The sequence below is a fragment of the Lagopus muta genome, chromosome 5, assembly GCF_023343835.1.
Source record: "Lagopus muta isolate bLagMut1 chromosome 5, bLagMut1 primary, whole genome shotgun sequence".
NCBI classification, from domain to species: Eukaryota; Metazoa; Chordata; class Aves; order Galliformes; family Phasianidae; genus Lagopus; species Lagopus muta.
In genome coordinates this window covers 49,928,547-49,950,282 of record NC_064437.1, presented here as the reverse complement: position 1 = coordinate 49,950,282, position 21,736 = coordinate 49,928,547, and the positions used below count along the sequence as shown (strand labels likewise).

The 21,736-nt window shown below is 40.0% G+C and overlaps 1 protein-coding gene across 1 annotated transcript in view; it reads right to left on the bottom strand.

Moving 5' to 3' along the window:
- Positions 1–1,847: 1,847 nt before the first annotated feature.
- LOC125694254 (kinesin-like protein KIF20B) overlaps positions 1,848–21,736 on the bottom strand; it is a 92,850-nt gene continuing 72,961 nt past the window's right edge. The window contains exons 26-33 of the mRNA XM_048947207.1: positions 8,304–8,480; positions 7,173–7,337; positions 6,415–6,540; positions 5,201–5,404; positions 4,543–4,623; positions 3,673–3,805; positions 3,061–3,203; positions 1,848–1,980 (exon numbers count right to left, since the gene is read on the bottom strand). Coding sequence (XP_048803164.1) covers positions 1,906–1,980; positions 3,061–3,203; positions 3,673–3,805; positions 4,543–4,623; positions 5,201–5,404; positions 6,415–6,540; positions 7,173–7,337; positions 8,304–8,480 — 1,104 coding nt within the window. The 3' untranslated portion in view covers positions 1,848–1,905. The remainder of the gene's footprint in view (positions 1,981–3,060; positions 3,204–3,672; positions 3,806–4,542; positions 4,624–5,200; positions 5,405–6,414; positions 6,541–7,172; positions 7,338–8,303; positions 8,481–21,736) is intronic.

Here is a 21,736-nt window from a genome sequence, read left to right as displayed (position 1 = left end):
TTCAATCCTTTCCAGGTACAGGAAATGGCACAGAAGCCCATGAAGTGCTGGGCACCGTTCTGAAACAACACTGTATAGGCAGTACATCTCTTCAGCAGGGCGAGCGTGCGAAAGGTAACTCCAGAAGTGACAGAGGGGAGGGACATGGAATGCGCTGCAGTACAGACGCTCCCTACAGGCGACAGGGAAATGCAGGAGCTGAAGGAGCTCCACTAGCAGCAGCATAGCTCCACGAAGCTCGGCTAAGCGCGCCGAGATGCGGGCGCGTCGGAAAGGAGCAAAGCACTTCTGCTCCCCGCCGCTGGCAGAGGGAGGGCTGCTGACTCGGGATCAAAAGGGCCGCAGCGCCATCGTGCGGGCGCCGCGCCGGCTGGCCTACACGCATGCAGACGCACGTGCTCACCCACATACGCACTTCTTGTTCATAGCTCGACTTTTCTTCAGTCACAGCACAAGTCGAGCCCCAAGAAACTCAGGTATTAGCATGCCTACTTAAAGCTGTCCTATCACAAAGAAGACTCCCCAAAATATTCGGTTCTCCTTTCATGGAAAGGAGCAAAAACCCAACAAGGAAAACCCACTGTCACAGCTGTTCCACGTGCAACATTTTTACCCACAAGAGCTGGAATATTTGAAACTACAACATCTGGTAGCGAAAAGAACAATCAAATCAACAAAGAAATCATACCACAAGGAATTCAACGTGCTTCCTATCCTGCACTTACCTTGTAGATTTTTCTTGGTTTCAAAGCTTATTTGGTGATTTAATGACAAGCAATCAAGCCGTCATTCAAAGCAGCGTGATGGACCGTGAATCTCTCTGCAGGCAAGAGCAAGGTTGCGCAACGGGAGGAACAGTCCTGCTCAACAGGCATGTATTGATGGGCTCTAAAATTAACTTGAACTGTACAGAAGAACAAGATGGGGGGCAAGATGAGCAGCTGGTTGAACTTGTGCTGAGCGTGGAACAAAGCAGACAGAACTCTGAGAAAGGCAAAGAAGCAATACGCTAAGTACGGCCCACTGTTTAAGACTGTGCCATGACTTTCACTTTGTTATTTATTATGCCTCCAGCTATGACACTTGCATAAAATGCTCACCTACCACCTAGCTAAGAGTCATCAGTGTTGCACTCTTCTCAAGTCCTGAAAGAGCTCAACTCTAGCCCTGAAAAAGGTCAGTCTAGACAGATAACCAAAGCACAGGTGGGAGAAAACAGAAGATCCCAACAGAAGGACAAAGGAACTCAAAGCGTAAAACCACCTATGAAAACATTAAACAAGATTTCACGACAGATGCATTCATCTCTACTTAGGAAGGAAAGCCAAATTTGAGAGACGGGCAGCTTATTCTCTGTTGTATTTGAATGAAGAGGTGAGAAAGAAGATGGCGCCTGTCTTCCACATTGAGGAACTGGCACTATCTTCTCTCCAAAGAAAATTCTTTAAAAAGATTCAAAAAATCAAGCATTATCATGCGCTGATCCCATTCCTCTCCCGCAAAGATCTGCTAAGTGCACCAGTCACCTGAGAAAAGCAATTCAGGCCATCCTGAACAAGTATGTTATTACTACTGCACAATGGGTAAATAACAAACACTTCTAAAGACACCATTCCTATACAGGGGAGGCAAAACAAACAAAAAACAAAAGAAGCAAAAGAAAAAAAAAAGAAAAAAAAAAGAAGAACCCTAACAAACAAACAAAAAAAAGCCAAACACATAATTCAAGAAAACTGGTATTTATTTCAACTTCAAGAGTCAGTTTGAAACAGCAGAAAGACTATATACAAACCTAAGAGCACAACTATGCAACTGTTAACGTTCAGTAACAACCAGTTATAACAATAACAATACAATAGAACTAAGTCCTGACTAAGTGGAACAAACATGCTTCTTCAAGGTTATTTAGCGTTTTTTGGATCGTAGTCGTCGCTTGATGATTACATGGTCGCTTTCCTTCTTGTTCTGTTCCACAGAAACCTGAAGAAAATATTTCAAAAGTTACTCATCTTTTTACACAAGACTGACAATGACCCATGCAAACATACTTCTTCCCCTAAATGGTTTTCAGAATGGCATTTGCATATTATCTTTTAATCAGAATTCTACAGGATACAGAAATCTATAGGATACAGAGATTGTTTTGATGCAGCTTAATCAGAAGGAACAAATAAGACAAATGTACAAAATGCTGTTCATTTTAAAAAATACCCACACCCAAAGAAAACCTGAAGGCAGCATTCACATTAAAATGCTTATTTTCGAATGAGCATTCTAATGCACGTTTTGTGAAACATGGGGTGTTCAGAAAACATTTCTAGCCTAAATCCCTGTAGCTATGACTTGCCCAGCAATTCACTTCTCTGTTCAGTTCCATGCTCTCAGAAGTACAGTGAGAGAAAAAATTGTCTTATTTCCTTCATGCTCTAACAAAAACCATTTTGGTTTCTGCCCCCCCCATCCATCAAATCAACAGAAAATTCAGTGGGATGTTACAGTGTGGGCAAATGAACACTATATTGAACAGAAAAAGGACTCTAACATAATTAGAGGATGCGGCTCCAACAGAGCAAGAACTCTCAGCACCATAGCTGCTGGCAGAGTCACAAAATTGCTTTCTGAAATGGTGCATCAAGTCCTGGCACTTCAGATCCTTGACAAGGTGGCTTAGGCAGGACAACGCAGTTTCAGCATACCTAAAGAGCTGTTTAAGTTGTGCTTTAGAAAAGCAGAGCTGTAGTAGAAAAATCCCAACCCAACACACTGTAAGTGTCTATGATTCCAAATTGGAAGACGTCTCCATGATTGCTACATTCCCTACATAGGCTGCTGTAAGCCAGCAGCCAAATACAGAGATCTTCAAAGAGAAAATAAAATAAAACTGCAGGAGGAAGACCAACAAGAATGACTAGGGCAAACAAAGAAATAGCTCAGCACTTTCAACCTCCTCCTGCACATAGGTGAAATCTTCAAGTTTGTTGGACTCCTGAGTAGTTTATGTTGAGACAAGACTACAGAAATGCATTACATTGGACAGAACAGTAATGTACAATCGCTCACCCAAGAAGCAGGTATGTCTAGAGGGCAGGAAATGTCAGTTGAATACAGCTTCCTTTTGGATCTTTTTGGCTTCATCCCCTCCTTTCCAAGACTTTCTGGTTCAGGAGATTTTGGGGAGCTTACTGCTGCCATCAGCTTCTTGGCTAGAAGGAATTTGTTTTGATTCATAAACTAGCCAACTTAGGGATTTTGTGAGTCTTTATATCAACAAATGCCAAAAGCTTCATTATAAACTTGGTTTATAAGTGATACATCAAGTTTAAATTAAAATATTCAGAAATTGCAATGGTCCATCAAGGGTATGAAAAACAAACATGACTCAGAAGTCGCTGGAAGTGAGGAACTTTGGCAGGAGCTAAACAACAGGCCTCACTTTTGTGCTGACAGAAGCACAAGGTGGAGTCAGCTTCCTCTGCATACTTGCAGATTTTCATTCAAGTAGTAATGAATCTCGGAAGAGATGAATAAATGCATTTATTTCATAAGTTGAAGAGCAACTTACCATGGCAGACAAGTTCTCTAAGAATATATACATTCATAGCCTACAGCAGAAACAAGCCATTCTGCAGTGCCTACAGAAGGTGGAATAAATCTTACTTATTCTACACCAACCTTTAGAGTGAATAATAGAAGGAGTACTTTGAAGAAAATCTCCAACTTTTTGTAGAGTTCCATCACTCCTGCTAGTCAATCTTCTACCGGAAGTACATACTCGCTTTCTAAGGAAGTACTCTTTTCCGGATTTCTGTTTAACAGACACGTGAACAAGAAATAAGAGCAGTGTTTAAGCTTTATTTTAGGTCAGTGTTATCTTAAGCCGACATTTTGAGCTTTGCTACTGACACCTGTGTTTATTATGCTAATGATATTACAACTGCAAGTAACGTAGACAATTTTATACCCTTTAGGGAGTTGTCAAAGTCTCAGCAATTCCAAGGCATAAGTTTCTTAACATTTGTTAAAGAAGCAGTAGTTTCTTTAATAGTAAATCCCAAGCTGTGGAGATGTTTCTTACATAAGCAGTTCTAATTATAAAAAAATAAACAAACATACAAAACAGAAGACAACAGATTGGGAAAAACCTACTCTTCACACTCTAACCATGCCAAGGATACTCCTAAGACATTAAAACCTCTCTTTTTAATCATTCCCATGCATACAAATCACATGAATCTCAGCTTAATACAGGGGCTTCACTTACAAAAGCCCATGATAATACGCTCAGACTTCTCCTCCCAGCTATTCAGTCTGCGATATGCTTTCCACCAAATCATTCCACACTACAGCCCAGCCATTATACACTCTTGGGACAGACCAACTTGCTCTATGGTAAGCTTATGGGATTTAATAAGAGTTTAAGATTCCCATTCAGCTACACAAATAAGGATAAGACACTGCTGCATAAGAATGTTTACTCCCTTCAAATGGCCACACTATGACAGAAAGTCCCAAACTAGCTTCCAAACTAGAACAAAAACCAACCATTTTCTTGTCGCTTGTAGAGGGTGAATTACAAGCCATGGCAGACTTTGCATTTTTCGAGTTCTCACTTATCACAAAATCCTGGGAAAATAAGACAAGTTTTAGCCACAAATCGTTTAGAAAGATTCACTTTTCATTAGGTAGATCACAAAAGCAAACACTTTCAACGCTATTGCGTTCACTAATAGGGAGGTATTTGCAAGTAGTAGCAATTCCAATGTGAATCAAATACTAAATAAACATTCAAGTGCACAAACGGGTTGGTAGCATTATTAAGATATCAGTATTAGACATCCTGTGATGTGATGCCATCCCCATACGGACTGGACTTTTTTCTCCTTTTCAGAGGAAACACTCAGATATTTCACACAAAATAGAAAGCAAATGTATAAGAAGTCTAAAAAGCTGACTGATATCTACGGATTTTCAAAGAAAATTCACAAGGGAGTTGAGATAAATTCTTTCCCTTCTCTTAAATCATTATCACCCAGCTTGGCTACTAGTTTAGTTTCATTAAAGCTTGGACTCTCCACGCCAAGGTTCATCAATTAAATGCTTCAACCACTTTCCTGAGATAGAAGTAGCATTTTTTAAAGCTTAAACGAGGAACGGTAGAAAGGCATCAGATATTTCATTTTCTGCTTGGTGTAGGTCATACCTCATCCATGTCATCACTTTTTCTCTTCTTTCTTGTCCTAGGCATTTTCACCCTTGCAGGTAACATGCTGTCGCACTGCTTTATCTCCATCTTATCAGGTTGCAGAGGTGACAGTTGGATTTCCACCTCTGGTTTTGGGAACCTACTAGTTTTTCCATTTTCCGTGGATGCTTCAGAAGAGTGGAGGTCAGTTTCCAAATGCTCCTGATAGCACAGAGAAATTTTAAGTGCAAGTGTTAGGGAAGCCATGAGGTTAAAAAACTATCATGCATCTGGAAAAGGATATGCAAACACGCAGTATCCCAGCTGTTAGCTTACAGAACACTTCTAACCGAAGAAGAAGTCTATTTCAGTTACAGCAGAGTTTAGCCCTTCTTTCCCAGAACCTGTTACAATTAAAATTATTGTTTCCAATCTAAGGTAACAGAAAAAGTTTTCCATGTTACATTGAGCCTGATGCTTTACAGGTCATTTTTCTCAAGGGCACAGACAACCATTCTCTTTCTACAATTAACTGACATGATTTTCTTCATGTCAACTCTGCTGCTGCAGAACTGGGCAGGAACAGAAGCTTTTGACTCAAGTGCCTTATTATCGTCCAGCTTAGTTTTAGGCAGTTTGCCCTTCCTCTTCTACACTAGAGTTGCAGAGATCCACCCAACCCTGTTTTTCTCGGCAGGAACAACAGAGTCAGAGCTGTGATCACCTGGACTCCTCCTTCTCTATGGCAGGAATTCAGCTAGTAGCTAGCATATCAAAAGCAAGTTCAGATGTTGAACAGAACATGGAAGACGGGCTGCTGGGGACATCAGGAAATGGCAGATGGCTGCTACTGCTGCCATAAATGCATAGAACTGCTACTTTACGAAAGCTAGCAAAGTTAGAAATCCTGCAGGGGAAGAAAACAAGTTCAATTTGCTGTGCCCATTTCAGTGGCTCTGTAAATTGCTTTCCAGGTGACTCATTTAATCATGAGCCACGTCATAAGCATCAACGAGAGGAAAGTTTTCAACAGCAAATAAGAGGAATTCATCACACAATGGTTTCAACAGCTTTTATTCCTACCAAAGGCTATGAAAACAGATGATCTGATCACCTTGAAAGGGATAAACAAAGCTTGAGAATTGTGTAGAGAACTCGAGACCTTTTCCTACTCATTCCTTATCAAGATCAGTACAACTACAACATTTTCAGATTTGAAGTTGCATACTAACCTCAGATTCATTTAATGAAGTGACACTGCTAGGACGTCGAGTTGATGAATAATTCCCTTTAGCTTCACGTCTTCCTGGAATACTTTCTTCATCTCCGTTTTCAGTTTTGCTTTCTTTTTTCACAGCCTGTAAACATTTAAAATCAGTAAAGATCAAGCTGTGCAGCACACCTCCAAAATACTTTGAGTTTTCTAAAGTTTCCAGCGTAAAATCTCAAGCTCAGACACCACATGAACAAGTAAGTTGAAACACAGCACAAGTCTGTGAAGGCAGTAACATCCATTCATCATGTAATCTTCAGATTCACCCTACTGGGTCTCTCCAACAGCCTCATTCAGTACTCTACCTCCAAAAGAGACCAAGTCAGATGTTACTTAGGGACTAAATCTGTAATGCTGGTCGTCTTGTCATCCATTCAGCCCATACTCTCTGCATGCTCACAGCTGCTATGTTAGAATGCCAGAGACTAAACCTCTGCCTAATCTTTAGTGTCCACACATGAACACACGGAAAAGTTCCATTGCATATATACAGAGGTGGAGTTCCAGTAAATAAAATGCTTCTGAGAGGATGAGAGCACATGCCTGAGTGGAAGACAGAAAGAACCAACACTCATCACTGAATATGTAGTTAAAGGACTCTATGTTAAGAAAAGTGATTCTAACTCCTGGGAGATTTCCAGTATCTCTAGGAAAGCAGCAGAACAAAAAGGGATGAACAAGACTTTGAGTACATATTTTCTATAAATATAATCATACCTTTTCATTTACAGAACGATCCATTCTACCTTGTCTTTCTTCAAGTAAAGGTACTTCTGACAAAGCCTGGGGGCTATTGCGGCTGATGCGTTGTTTTAATTCCTTTATAAAGTCATCTTTGTCAGCCAGTTCTTTTCTTAACTCTTCTATCACAGTTTCATTATCCTAATAAACACCGTAAAAATTGCTCAGTTGCAGGATTGGCAAAAGGAGCTAACACACACAAGCAGCACTGCAGTTACTTAGTAGCAACCGTTTCAGAATTGCAGGCTAAGGCAGTAAGCTAATCAAGAACAATAACATTTCATGGTTTTGTGTGGTCACTGCTACAAGTGCAGTAGTCACCTAATTGCCTGGGAAGATGTATTACAATAGGTATTGAATTCTTTTCTTTTCTTCTACTCTTGTGCTTCAGCCTTTCTCTCAAGATACAAGAATAAAAAGAGTTTTTATTTGTTCACGAAGACCTCTGCACTGTGAGAATTGTCAGCAGTTGTAGGGGAAGTTTTGTTATGAGCACAGCTCCCATCCCACAGAAGGAGATATCCAAACATACTCAAAAAAGCACAACTCAATTAGTCTTCTGTTTAGCTTCTGAAGTTCCATGCTACTGCTTAGATTGGCTGTCCTGATTTAAAGCTGGACAGTGAAATAAAAAAGGCAACTTCCAGAGATCATTCCCCCTCTGCCTTTGATGCTTCCCTGCATCTCTCTTCACATCTCCTTCCGTCTTTCCATGCCATTGTAGATACTAGCTCAGAGAAAACAAAGAAAGTAAGAAACCTGAGACAGAACTACTATCTGACCAAGTATTGAGCCCAGCTTGGGACCAAGAAACGCTGTGAATTATGGGAAAAAGTTACAGACGTCCAGACTAACCTTAGGATCAAAAGCATCAAACTGACGTCCGTTTATTTGAACTACTAAAAATTTGGAAACTCTAGCACTAACAGAAATCCTGTTTCTGAAGAACGGAAGTAAAATCTGGTGCTTTTTTTGGTTAGCTGCACTGCACACGATGTCAACACGACAGTGTTCAAGAACAGAACTACACCCAAAATACAAAGAGCAGGCATAGCGTTTTGCAGAATTTATGGGTAGCCAATCAGGCAGGAAGAAAAGAGAGCTGACCTTGCTTGAATCCTTTAAGGCCGATCGTTTCAGTTCTGCTATTTCTCTCTCTCTTTGCATGGCATTAGCAGCCAACGTTTTGAGCTGTACTTCCAAAGCTTCTACTAACTGATCTCTCTCTTCACGCCACTTTTGAAGATCGCAGTCCTTTTCCTCCAGCTGGGCAACAAGTCTTGCCTAAACAAAGAAAAGATTATCGATGAACAGCACTAGCACACACTGAAGGGTTCTTACAGTTTGGTAGGTAGCACTGTTTTACAGTCTTAGTAAATGTATGATCTCTTCAAGATCCACGGGAGCTCTAGAACTACTGCACTACAAACTACAGAAGCAAAACCATGCTTCTACTAGACAATCTCTGTTACTCTCCTTGTGAAAAATTATCATTGGTATTATTTAAGAAGCTCCACTTTGGTTTGCTCATTTAGTGATTACTAACAGTACCGGTCTCCTCACATCCTCTGTGCTGCTTGCAGGTCCAGAAAGTCAGGACTAACTACTTCCGGATGCAAAAAAGGTTTTGTGCACCATACAGATTTACATGTTTGAGAAGTTACATGACAACAGCTCAGTGAACAGCTCAAGCAACCACTTTGTTATCAGTCACTTCTTGGAAAGTGATAAGGGAGCAAAAAAAAGGGAGCAGATTGACCCAGCAGTTTTATTCAGTATCTGGAGAGAAGTTTGTGGGGTTCCTTTGGAAACTCCATTGCCTTTTTCTTCCTTATAAAGGCTTAGAGGCCTTCTGTGTTCCAGAAAAGAAAACAAACAAATCCTATTGTTCAAAATGTTTTCTTAGACTCATTAAGCAGTAATTTATTTGTCAACTGTAATTTTCTTATTTAAGTCCCACGTACGTTACATTTCATTACGTAGTTAGGAAAGCTTTGTCTTTTTGTGACCCTCCTATTCCTCCCTTTTCCAAATCAAGCAGTTCTCATACGGGCTTCATAAGAAAGCAAGGGGACTTGGACAAGCTACTCTTACGTGCCCATACTGTTAGTACTTGGCGTGAAGTTGTCTCCAAACTACAGACTCTGGATGACTCTGCCAAGACCTCGTCACTTACAATTTCTGCTTGTTGCTTTCCGTGCCGTTGTCGGTCCTCAGCAAACTTCTTCATTTCTCTGTTGCGAAGATTCTCAGCTTCTTTTACCTGATTCAGGAGTCCTTCTTTTTCCTCCAGCCACTTCTTTCTATCAGTTTGATACTTGGCCTCACTTGTCTATTTCAAAGGAATCAGAAATGAAATACTAAGTGATTAAGGAATAAAAGTCTTAAAAGCCAGGACGTCATTAAATAGACTTGTTTCTACAAGATCACAGAAACATTAGCAGTTTTTACTACAGAATGTACCCAGTGCATGTATTGCATACTCATCAGTTCTTTTCCATTTAAAAAAAATAATTTTCAGTATTTCTTAATCAGACCAAAGGGACTCCACAGAACAACTTTTTCTCTTTGTAAATGTTCTTACAAGCATTACAGAACTTACACCAAAAGTCACTGCATGAAAAACTATTTTAACTTAAAGGTGTCTAATATTTTATGCTGCCTTGCAGGAGATGTAGAAAACTTGCACCTCCTTTGGGGTTGAAAGAAAGAAACGTAACACAATTTACGCTGTAGGAATAGTCCATGTGTACTCAAGAACGTTACTCCAATCCACAACAACTTTATCTCCTTTTCTATCGCAATCAACCTTACTGTCAGACACACTCACATATAGCATAGAGCATCTGAGAAACTACTTGAAAAAAAAAATTCTTTTAACCAAGGCCAATTAAAATTAGACCCTCAGCACAACAAAAAAAGGCTTCCCAGCGATAAAGTTAGGTGCTGATTTGGATAGCTTATACAAATTGCCCAAGCAACTAATAGAAAAAAGGCTGGACAAATGTATGTTAAGTTATAATCTGCTTTGAGTTAATATTCCTAGCTGTACCTCGTCCTTATTGCACACTGCACTGCAGGTTGTACAGGAAGTTTTCTTCATCAATGTAACAGTTTACTTTATCACGTTATAAGTAGTCTCCTAAGTTGAAGTTACAACTTTAAAGTGAAGTTACCTTCAGCTCTTTTTGCAGCTTTATTAATTCTGTATGGTTTTCATTCACGTTTGCCTCTTCCCTTTCCCTGTCCTTTTGCTGCTGGTCACTATTGCTCTGGTTCTGCAGTTCTCTGCATCTATGTTTCCACGTCTCCAGTTCTACTCAATACACAAAAAGAGGTTAGACACCTTATCGTTTCAAATGTGTATTTGAAACACCACATTAATGACTTTTTACTAAAGCCACTTAGGTTTTGCCTGCTGTAGAACAAAGAAATAACAGAAGCTTTTAACAAGTAGAAATTTGTTGTTTACTATGGAACATTAATGCCCAAGCCAAATGAAAATGGAAGTGGCTATCACAATACATCTAAAGCACTTACGCATCACTGCTCCCTTTCCACTGAAAGATTACCTGAAGCTAATCTTTCATTCTCTTCTAACTGAGCTTCAAGCGCTTGATCTTGTTCAAGCTGAGTCTCTTCTTGTTCTTCTAATGTCATCTTCATAGCTTCAATTATTTTTTCTTTTGCACACAGATCTGGAGGTTTGAAAATTTACAGATGAACTCCCTATTAGTTCCTGTTATTCTCTCCCGAGGAGTTTTCAAGTCGAGGTTCCCCCATGACCAAAAGCTCTCTTGAAAGAAATAGAGCATCTCTATTGAAATATTCACATACAGATACATACTGAGTTCTTAAGTGACTCTTACCAACTTGTTTTAGGTGAGAATTCTAGTGCTAGGGACAATCAGAATATGGAGTTTATTACATGAGAAAATGACTGTAGTTTAACTGCTCTAAGATCATCCTACAGCCTACAGAATCTGTTATTGCAGAACTTGACATTTCAGAGGTTGAGTTTACCTCAAAAGGACAACTAAAACAGCACATGAGCAGCAGACTTTTTAAAAAGCACTGCAAATCTGCACTTTCTTGGAGACTTCACCCAAATCTGCTGCTTTACTTTCAAGTTTACTTGATAATAGTCATACAATAACATTTAAAGCAGTGCGTAACTATTAAACATCTAGTTTGGAGTTTCTCAAATCATGTTTTAAAATATAAAAGAGTAAGACTTAACAAAGTCATTAGAAATGTGACAACAGTGACATGGATACTACACACACAAACACACACACGGAGAGAGAGAGGAAAAATAATGGCTAACCTTCACGTATTTTCTCATATTGTCTGGTGACTTCTTCCAACTTCTTGTTATTCAACAGCTCCTATATTTCACATTGAGAGAAAAGCATACACAGTAGAAACAAGCAAATTTTTAAGACAGCCTACAATCAGTCATTTTTTCATAAAGTACAAATAAGCATTCAAGCTGATAAGAAGGGTTTGAGATGAGACATTTCAATTAACATACAGAGATGTCACTCATCAGAATCAGGTTATATGCAGCTATTAAACATGTATTTACTATGCAGCTTATTGTATTTAAAGCAATCTGCCAGCACTCTGCAGTGACAAATTATTTGAACACCTTTCATGGTCTATCACTAATTTCAGTTGGCTACTTTCATTTTACCCCAATTTCTGTAAGCTTTTTCCTGTGCTTGGAATACTCGCATCATTCGTTTAAAAAAAAAAAAAAATTATGAGCAAGGAAATTTTAATGAAAGTCATGTACCTGTCTAAGTTGCTGGATAGTAAGCCTTTTGACATCCAGCTCTTCACTGAACTGTTGTTTAATCTTTTCAAGTTCATCAATTCTGTTCCTCAGAGATTTCTCCGAAGAACGCAGTGACGACACCTGTAACATAAGTAAAGCACACAGTTATTTTAAGACTTCTGTAAACCAAGTTACCTAAAACCATTTTAATGCCTCAATTTTCCACCCTAAACACTTCCCATGATATTTCCAACTCAGTGCCTGCAAAATCACTTGTAAAATATCTTCCTGCTTAATAACTAGATTATAATCATTAATATCATTAAGATGAAAATAAAGAAAAAAATATATATATCCTTCATATCAAAGAGCCTCTGGAAATCAGTCTATTTCTCGTCAGGTAAATACCATTTTTCTTCCCAGTTATCAACACTTTCCACAAGAGTCAGGTTTGAGGTTTTGGAGTTACCACAAATACCAGAGGCAAGGCTACTGTTACTACAGAGATCACCACAAGTCCCCCTCCAGAAGCCGATTAGCCATTCTTTTCACAAACATTATTCAAGACTACCAACAAAGTTTACTTTCCTCTGTTTGTTATCTTTATGAAACCATGTCTTGACTTCTGGTCTCCTCTACAGCTTCAACGGCAACATTCACTAAGCGTTGCTGCTTGCCCCACCAGCGTGACACATTTTTAAGCTTTGTAGGTAAGGTTTGAGCAAACAAGTTCTAACAACAGAAAGCCAAGCACAATCTTCTAGAAGAAACTTGGCTACAAACCTCGCTTTGTACTTGCAGAATTTGTTTCTTGGCATCAGGAAGTTTGTCTTTTAAGTCTGCATACTCTTCTTCTTTCCTCTGCAAATCTTTTTTCAAATTCCGCACAAGGACAGAGCTCTCAGCAACAGCCTTTTTAAGCCTTATGTTAAAAATAAAGAGACAAAGAACATTACTGTACGCATCTCATGGAAACAGCATTTGTGGCTTAATCCAGGCCCTGCCTGCTGGTTTCTACTTGTAAATAGAATCTTAGATCTATCTAGACCGGTGGCAAGATTTAAACAATTACTTTCAAATTTCAGCTTGCCTCTCATAATCAGATTCTGAAGCTACAAATACTTCAGATTCTGTTCTGAGGGATGTACAACAAAACCACCAGAAATCCCCAAGTTATTCTTTGCTTCCTTGCACGCTCCTGGTTTCCCATTGAACTCAAGTAGCATACCAAAGCATCCTAAAGTAGTTGCTTGGCTACTGATAAACATGCAAAAGCATTAAGTCAAAGGGATGTTCACAAGAACGAGTTTTAACTCTAGCTCGTTCTCAAAGGGCTGTAAATTATCTCAGGAGTTACTTACGATTCTATAGTTTGCATTTTCTCCTTTTCACTCTTTTCCTTTTCCCAAAGAGAGTGTTTCATCTGCTCCAAGCTGTTTTTCAGCTGCACAACTTCTTCCATCAGATTTGCTTTTTCATTATTTAGCTCTTCAACACTGATGTCTTCATTAGCAGACTTCTCCTGCAGAGCTGCCATAACTGTTTCTAGATTTACAATAACGGATTCCTTTTCCTTAAGTAACTCTTCGAGTTTTGTCACGCTGCCTTCCTTTGCTCTGAAAGCTTCCAGGAGACATTCAAGCTCTCTTATTTTTACCTCACAGTTGGCAACTTCCTCCTCAAATTGTGCAATTACTCTGTGATCTTCCGCAGCCTTTTTTTCAAAGTCCCAGGTTTTCTTTTCTATTTGCTCTTGTAACTGATTCATAAGATCTTCTTTCTGACTACCTGGATTTGTAACCTCGCTTAGCTTCATTTCAAGTCGATTATTACAATTCTCAGCATCTTTCAGTCCCTTCCTTAGGCTTTCAACATCTTGAAGCAGTGCTTCGATCCGCTGACTTTTTTGTGAGGAAACATCAATAATATGTTTGCATGCTTCCCAAATCCTTTCAAGACCGTGGTAAAAGGAGCGGTCCTGTGCAAGATCTGACATAGAAGAAGCCTGTGACTGAAGGCATGCAGAACTAATTTGAGATCTCTCTGGTTCATCTTCCTCAGAGCCTGAGGAATCCTCTACATTGACTAAGTCAGTATCGATAGCGTAGGACTCTAAGTGACGTCTGTATAAGTCACCTAATTTGGTCTGCACTGCTTTTACTTGTGACACTTTATCAATTATGTTTTGTTTGGCAACTTCTATGATGTTATTTAGTTGAACATTTTTTTCTTCCAGCCCCATATTTACAGATCTCTGTTCATCCAGCTCAGAAGCAATTTCCCGATACTCAGCTTGACACTGCCGAAGTTGTTCACAGAGGTCAGCAGCTGTTTCTTCAGAAAAAGAGAGCTTAGTACGCAGGCTTGTGACCTGCTTACTGAGATCTTCTTTTTTATTTTCTTCTCTCCTGCAATGCTCTTCAAGCACAGCTAAGTGACGTTCCGAGGTTTCAGATCTTTCCCTCAGTGCTAGTACTTCCATATGGTATGCAGAGCACTTCTGCTTCATGTATTCCATTCTCTTTTGCTCTAGACTGCTCTTTTTCTTTCTCTCCTTCACAACAACTGGAAAAAAAACACCACACAAAGAAAAGGAATGCAGCTCACGTTGATGAAAATCAATATTCGGTAGTAGTTCACAATACCAAGTATCAACTACTAGATGAAAAACTGTCTTAACATGAAAGCCATACCCTCACATCTTGTGGTATTTGGAAGTAAAAATGGAGTTAAAGCCCTCTGAACTCGTAATCACGTGCCTCAGACTTCTAGACATAGTTTGCAGCAAAAAGCTTTCAGTCCGCAAGAACGCTTTTACCGTGGCACTACTCCAACCTTCCACTGCACACTAGTAGAACATGTGGTTAGTTTTAAGAAACATGGGAATGAAATAGATAATTCAGCTATATTGCTTCCACCTTCCCTGCTTCAGCAATCCCTATAACACAGATATATCTAAGAGGTATTAGACAGTTCTCTGAGAAGTTTCATTTAAGCTCATGGTGCTCTTACTTTACAAAGATAAAATCCGGGAAAAGTTGATCACTTCAGTGTGGGTATCTGCTGCCTCCTTTTTTTCAGTTGGTCTCTAAACAACTTATGAGGATTCCTACTTCTGTCCACACCTACTATTTTGCATAGAAAGCTTGCTCAGAGAAAGGTACACATTTGCAGACTCAAGTTTCCATAAACATTGCATTAGCTTGGGGCTGGTTTTTCCTGAACTAGTGAGCACTAACTAAAATTACATGCATTTTCTTCCTATCAGAAGTGACTCCTGCTGTACTTCTTCCTTGCTTTAGAATCCAGCTACGTCCATTAAGTAATACGCATACTTTGCTTCAGCCTTTAAAAAATAAGTCAAGACTTAAATGACTAGGGATTGTGACAGCACAATATATTCCACAGAAATTTTGTAGAGTCCTGTTATTACTACAACCACAGAAAAGCACTGTGAAAAAACTTTGTAGCATCCACACACAGCCAGCATTACACACAGATACACGTGGATTGCCTGGAAACGTACTCTTAACCGATCCAACAAGTTCCATAGATGGCCCCCAAGTGATTTAGAAGTCGTTCTGAAGCAACAGCAGTGGCATCTTCAATCCCAAACCAGGTTTTGGGTTTTAATTGCTCCCAGCACCTCTAGCAAAGGCGAGTAAAATCCTCCATTGGAAGACTTGGAAGTAATCTAAATGCTTTGTGCTGAAATGTACAAGCAAACACTAAAGCAAGAGAAGTAAGACTGCAAGAAGGTATGTGATGTTTAGTCTAGAAGCTCCTTATGCACCAAGTAAGGAAAAAGCATGATCCCAAAACGTGGGAAACAGGACCTAAAGCTCAGTGAATGGTGTAAATACCCTGAACTTCAATCCAAGATAACCTATCGTCTCTAATGAAATTTTGCTCACGCTACTAGGATAACTAAATTCTATAAGAGAATCAGCACAACACACCTGTGCTCATTGTTACATTGTGTATATTTAATATAGTGAAAGAAAATATATTAAACAGTAATTGGACACTTATAATACAAATTAAAAAAAACAACATTCAACATGATTGAATAGTCAGTATTTCTTCACAGAAAACTCAAGGCTGACCTTGTGAGTATCAGTTATCCATTTTAATTCCTAGCTGGAAGAGTACTACCATTAACTTTTTAAATGAGAGCTTCAGTCATATGATTATAACAAGCCTACTACAATTTGAAGTACGACAAAGTCCACATCAGCTGTATTTCCCTTCCTCTGTCTATGGTAATACAAATATACGTGATACCATTCAGTGGTCACATTATTTGGCATGAATACTGGATCCTAAAGATGGCAGAGGGAAATCATCCAAGAGAAGCGTTCTCATACAAACAAGGCATTGCTTTCCTCTCATGCACATATTTCCCAAGAGAAAGGCAGGAAAGGAAGGGACTACAGCTAAGCTGTGGATGAGGAAAAAGCAGCAAAAAGGAAATAAATAGTGCAAAAAGCTTTTATTTTAAGCATTCAAAAATGAACAGCATAGGACCTTCTGCAAAAGCGATATTTACATTACAGTTACTTCTATTGACAGAATAACACGGGATTTTCTCCTCATACCATAAGGTTGCGCTTCACAACCTTTTGCTTCCATTCCAGAATAGGAATCAATTTGGTTTTTTGGAAGACCCCTGGTTCAGCGATGGAAGAAACTGTACCTTTCTTTGGAGGTGGCTCTTCCACAGGAGGCTTATCTTCAAAACAGCGCTTTCTGCCCACTTCCAACTCACTTTCCTCACGTCCCTTGAATCGGCTGCTTTCACTAGCTTTATTAGAGTTCTCATTTGCCAGCTTTGTTTTAAAAGTAGTTATAGTCTTTTCCTGTATTGATATAAGACCAGTTACATTGAAGCTGAACAAAAGGACCACTTAACGCACAGTAATCTTCTGTAGGCAAACATTTTCACAAAACTACACAGCTGCAACGTTTATCCCGTGACCCTAAAGATGTCAGTTACAAATCCCAGCAACAGCAAGAACAGGTACACCTTCAGATAAGGACGAGCACAATACTCGGTGCAGTATACAAGGGAGAGCAAGAGCCTAGCAGGTTACAAAGCAAAAGACTTGCACACAATCAAGAGGAGTTTACCAGAGTGACAGAATTAACTATAAATGCTTTCAGAGCTACTTCAGGCTACCACACATCAAGGTAGAAAATGAAGAAAAGCCACCAGAAGTGGTATGCACACACACTTCTAGCCAAGCTACTCTTCACATACTCAGTAGCTTGCAGTACATTAGTCAGGAGAGTTCTATTAACTGCATAGAATGTAGAGGTATCCTGGCCATCCACTCATACTTCAAACTCCGCTCAATATACTCCTACTGCTGCTCTTCCTTTGATGTAGGAGCGTGAGGTAGCAGTTGGTGGAACACACTGATATTTTTGTTGCTTGTGTTAACAACAACTATCTTCAGATTAACCTGAATTGTTTACAGTTTCAAACAGTACCAGCTTCATACAGAAAATCACTTTTACAGAAGTGAATGCATTACAAGCATAGGGTTTGGGATGGGTTGTTTCGGTGTAAAGATAGTGAGATGGGCAAAACTCACATAGTCCTTCACTTTTTCTTCTAAATGAGATCTCAAGTCTTGTAGCTTTGTAATAATGGCATCTTTCTGCACCACGATGTCTGTTAGCACTTGAATCCTTTCGTTTTGCACATTCATTCTCTTGGAAATAAAAACAAAAAAATAGTTCAGTCATCAGCTTCTAATGCAGTGTTAAGTAGCCGAATTGCACAATGCATTTTAAACGCAAGTTCAGTTTCGCTAAACTTGGTGAGAAAGCTACTCCTGGAGCCTACTGGAACAGCATTTTAAGCTACCACAACTTGGTTTTAAACAAATAATCCTGCACAGGATTTTCTTGATAAAGTTACCTCGGTTGCTTCTTTCAGTTGCTCAACAGACTCATCCAATTGAATCACCTTCATTTCAAAGTCTGTAACACACAGAAAAACTGGCATTAATAAGTAGCCAATAGGTAGTTCATTCAGTAATCCCAGATGTTCCCAGGCATTCTGATGCTGGAGAAGATTTGAAGAAATTAATTCATTTGCACGTGGCCTGCACTTATAGGAGTGTTTCAACAGTTGTATTTGTTGGAATGAAAAGGTTGCATCAGCAAGATGTAAAGAAGAGCAGGGATTACAATATAACAGCAAAATCTACACAGAGACATTTAACCCCATACTTCTGAAAGCTTCAGCCTGCTAGCTGCAGCCTAAGCGGAAAACACATGAAATAACCAAGAACCGTGCAATTGTTCAACCTGAACACATGCACAGAACAAACAATCACTTCATGTTGCACACAGGCTTTGTATTGTATACACGTGATGGTTCCAAATGTAGAACATCTCCTCTACTTCCAGCTCAAATTGGTTATTTCTACTTCGGATTAGTGAACTATTTCTTTCTTCTACCCATGGCATCACACAACTCACCTTTGTTCTTCTGTCTCAGCTCTTCCTCAGTTTTCAGTAGTTTGGTGTTTTTCTCTGTCAGCTCTTCCTTGGTCTTCATGAGTTCAAAGCCAGTTTTTTCCAGCTGCTCCTCAAGCCGACCAATAGCTTCCTGTGCATCCTCCAGGGATGCAATGTAACTATGTGCTGCCACAGCTTGCTTTTTAATATCCATAACATCACGCTGCAGAGAATCAAGAATGCCCTCAAGATCAGCACAGGTGTCACGCACTGCGCTATGTTCTCCACCCTGGAACACAATTTCTTGTCAGTTACAGTTGGTGGATAGCTACCTACGCAATAGCTGTTACTTCTACAGATAGTTTGGATAGCCACTGTGAAGTCAACCACCTAAACAGTTTTTAATTCCAGCTTCAAAGCCCACCTTGCAAGTTCACGTGCAACTTAACAGAGAGTTGTACTGGGGGGCGCGGGGAGTGGGAGATATGAATTGGCAATCTAGCAACAGCTATTATATTTTATAGTATTTGACGACCCACTATCACACTCCTTTCTTATATTACCACAGATACAACTCCTGCAAATTTAACCTATAAGCTAGGATTCCCTTTTTCCTTGAACACAGGGTAATTTTTCGTTTTCTGTTGCAGAAACACAAAGAAAAGCCGTCAAATTCCCAAAGCTTTCTGAAAGGCTCAGCAACCATTCGTACTAGATGAAGAATAGATGCATCTTGCTCACCATACAGCAACACAGCCTGCGTTTCCTCGTGACCAGCCTTTTAGCTCCCTAAGACGTGCCCATACCACTTAACTAGTAAAAAGGAAAATATTTAAGAAAAAGCAAGAACGAAAAAATACCAGGGGTTCAGCTTGTTCGCTGCGAGGCAGATTCTTTAGTTTCTCTTCGCCTGGGTTGTCAGCATAACCACTTACAAGTTCCTTGAAAATTTCAAGGTGCTTTTCAGAATTTTCTTCAAGCCGTTCTCGTTCCTGGGAAAGGCATTCTCTGTAGAACAAAAGACAGAACATACGTCAGCTAAAAGCCAACCCATCTCAACCGCTACGTTATTAGCGCAGTTTCTTGAAAACAAAGATGCTTCTCTATTTTGGCACCACAGAATAATACACAGAATATTACTGCTACACTGACATAGAAATGTATTTCCCCACTCCCCAAGATCTGATGGAGGTGAGGGAGAGCAGCAGCAGGTGACAACAGATGCAAATGTTTACTAGAAGACTTCTTCCTGAGCTCCTCGAGCCAGAAAAATTCTGTTTGCCACTAAGAGAGCAGTCAGTAAAGATACCCTCCTCACCTCAGCCTCCAAATCAAAGCCTTTCCTACGCCGTATTTCTCCTACAATCCACCGTCCAGGTAGAAACTGATTTCTTACCAGAGACCAAGTAAGAGTAAAAGAGCAAGTCCAGCAGAATAATAGACTATTCTTTCATCGAATCCAACTCTCATCAACACGGGAATACACCCTCACCTTTCCTTTTCAACCAATAACTTTAAGAGCGTTTAAAGCTAACTTACTTGAACTCTGTTTCCTGCTGAGCAAAATATTGGGTAAATTCTTGGGCCACTTCATCACGAATTTTCAGTTCCAGCAGTAACTTGTCCTTCTTCTCAGCAATAAGTTGGTTCTTCGAGTCTTCCACAAGACTCAGCAGTGCCTAGGATAACAGCACTATTAAGTTTTTCATCAAGCAATGGTTTCGCTAGAACTGAGTTTTCTCCCTTCACTCTATTTGAAAATGACCTCCCACTTCTTTTATTAACTTATTCATAAACAGAAGCATTCACATTTGGTCCTAGCTCAATAACTTACAGGCTTGCTCAGATAAGTCATTTGCCAAGAAATCTAAAGCAGATAACTTATATAGAATTCAGCTGTTACTTTCAGATGCACTTTTTTTTGGGGGGGTGGGTGGGGGAAGGGGGTGGTGGGAGAAAAAATACTAATTAAATGCTACCAAAATATTCTCAAGCCTTCTGTTCCTGCCTCTTTGCCCAATCTAGAAGTTACTTTTAAAAGAAGCAAAGCAAGGTCCTAAAAGAGAATAAAACACCTGTATTCTTGCTATGTACTGACCACAAGAAAATAATAACACATCTGCATGCCTCATTGCTCTATTTCAATTTGGACACATTTCACACAGCTTCCCCACACAAGACACTAAGTCACAGTCATTCCAAATTCATCCACAGACAGGAGGGGAATTACCTTGTTGAAAGGACAGATAACAGCAGGACAAGGGCAAAGGGTTTTAAGATGAGGGAGGGACGATTTAAGTTGGTTGTCAGCGGGAAGTTCTTTACAGAGGAAGTGGTGAAGTGCTGGAACAGGCTGCCCAGAGAGATTATGGGTGCCCCATCCCTAGAGGTGTTCAAGGCCAGATTGGATGGAGACCTGGGCAGCCTAGTCTGGTATTGAATGGGGAGGTTGGAGTCCCTGCATGCGGCAGGGGGGTTGGAGATCCATGATCCTTCAGGTCCCTTCCAACCCTGGCCATTCAGTAATTCGGAAATTCCACTTAGTTCTTAACATTGAATTTAGGGACAGAAAGGGTGCTCAGAACGAAGAGGAGGGAGATGGAAGAAAAGAAGGATGTTGTTACAAGCCTCAGGGATGCACTAATTCTTAAAGCAGTCTGGGCACTTACTGAATATTCTTCTTTCCCTACCAGGACTTTATTTTCTTCATATTTCAGCACTGTTTCTTCTCCTGACTTCTTATGTTCTTGCTCCATCTCATAGTCATCATCTTCCACTCCATCTTTTTGGGTCCGGTCCCACAGAAATCCAGTGCTTCTCCTTGGGACGGTCATTTTAGAGCAACAAGGCATTGATGACCCACTGGCTGAGTTCTGGCCAAATGACTCATCACGAGGAGGAACAGATGCATCCGTTACTATAACCTGCCCAGGAAATAAAAGAACAAAGCCATCAGTATTCCTTCAACCTTGACTAGAACTTCCAAGAGGGACCTGCTGTCATTTCCTCTCCAGAGCTTACTACTCCCTTGGCCTATAGCCTTTGTTTGGTCACTACTTCAACCAGTTTTCAAGAAAGTAGAAAGGAATTACTGCAGACTCCAATCCTCCCCTTAGTCTCAAGACTATCACTAGCCAAACAACGTGCAAGAACTGCCACTTCACGAAGCCACAGGTTTCTGCTTTTGCTTTCAGTTACCAGTTGCATTCAGTGCAACTGGACATCATCTTTTCAGGTCTTTGTCTTGCACAACCACATCACCCTCATAGGCTGCTCCTTCTACTTTCCC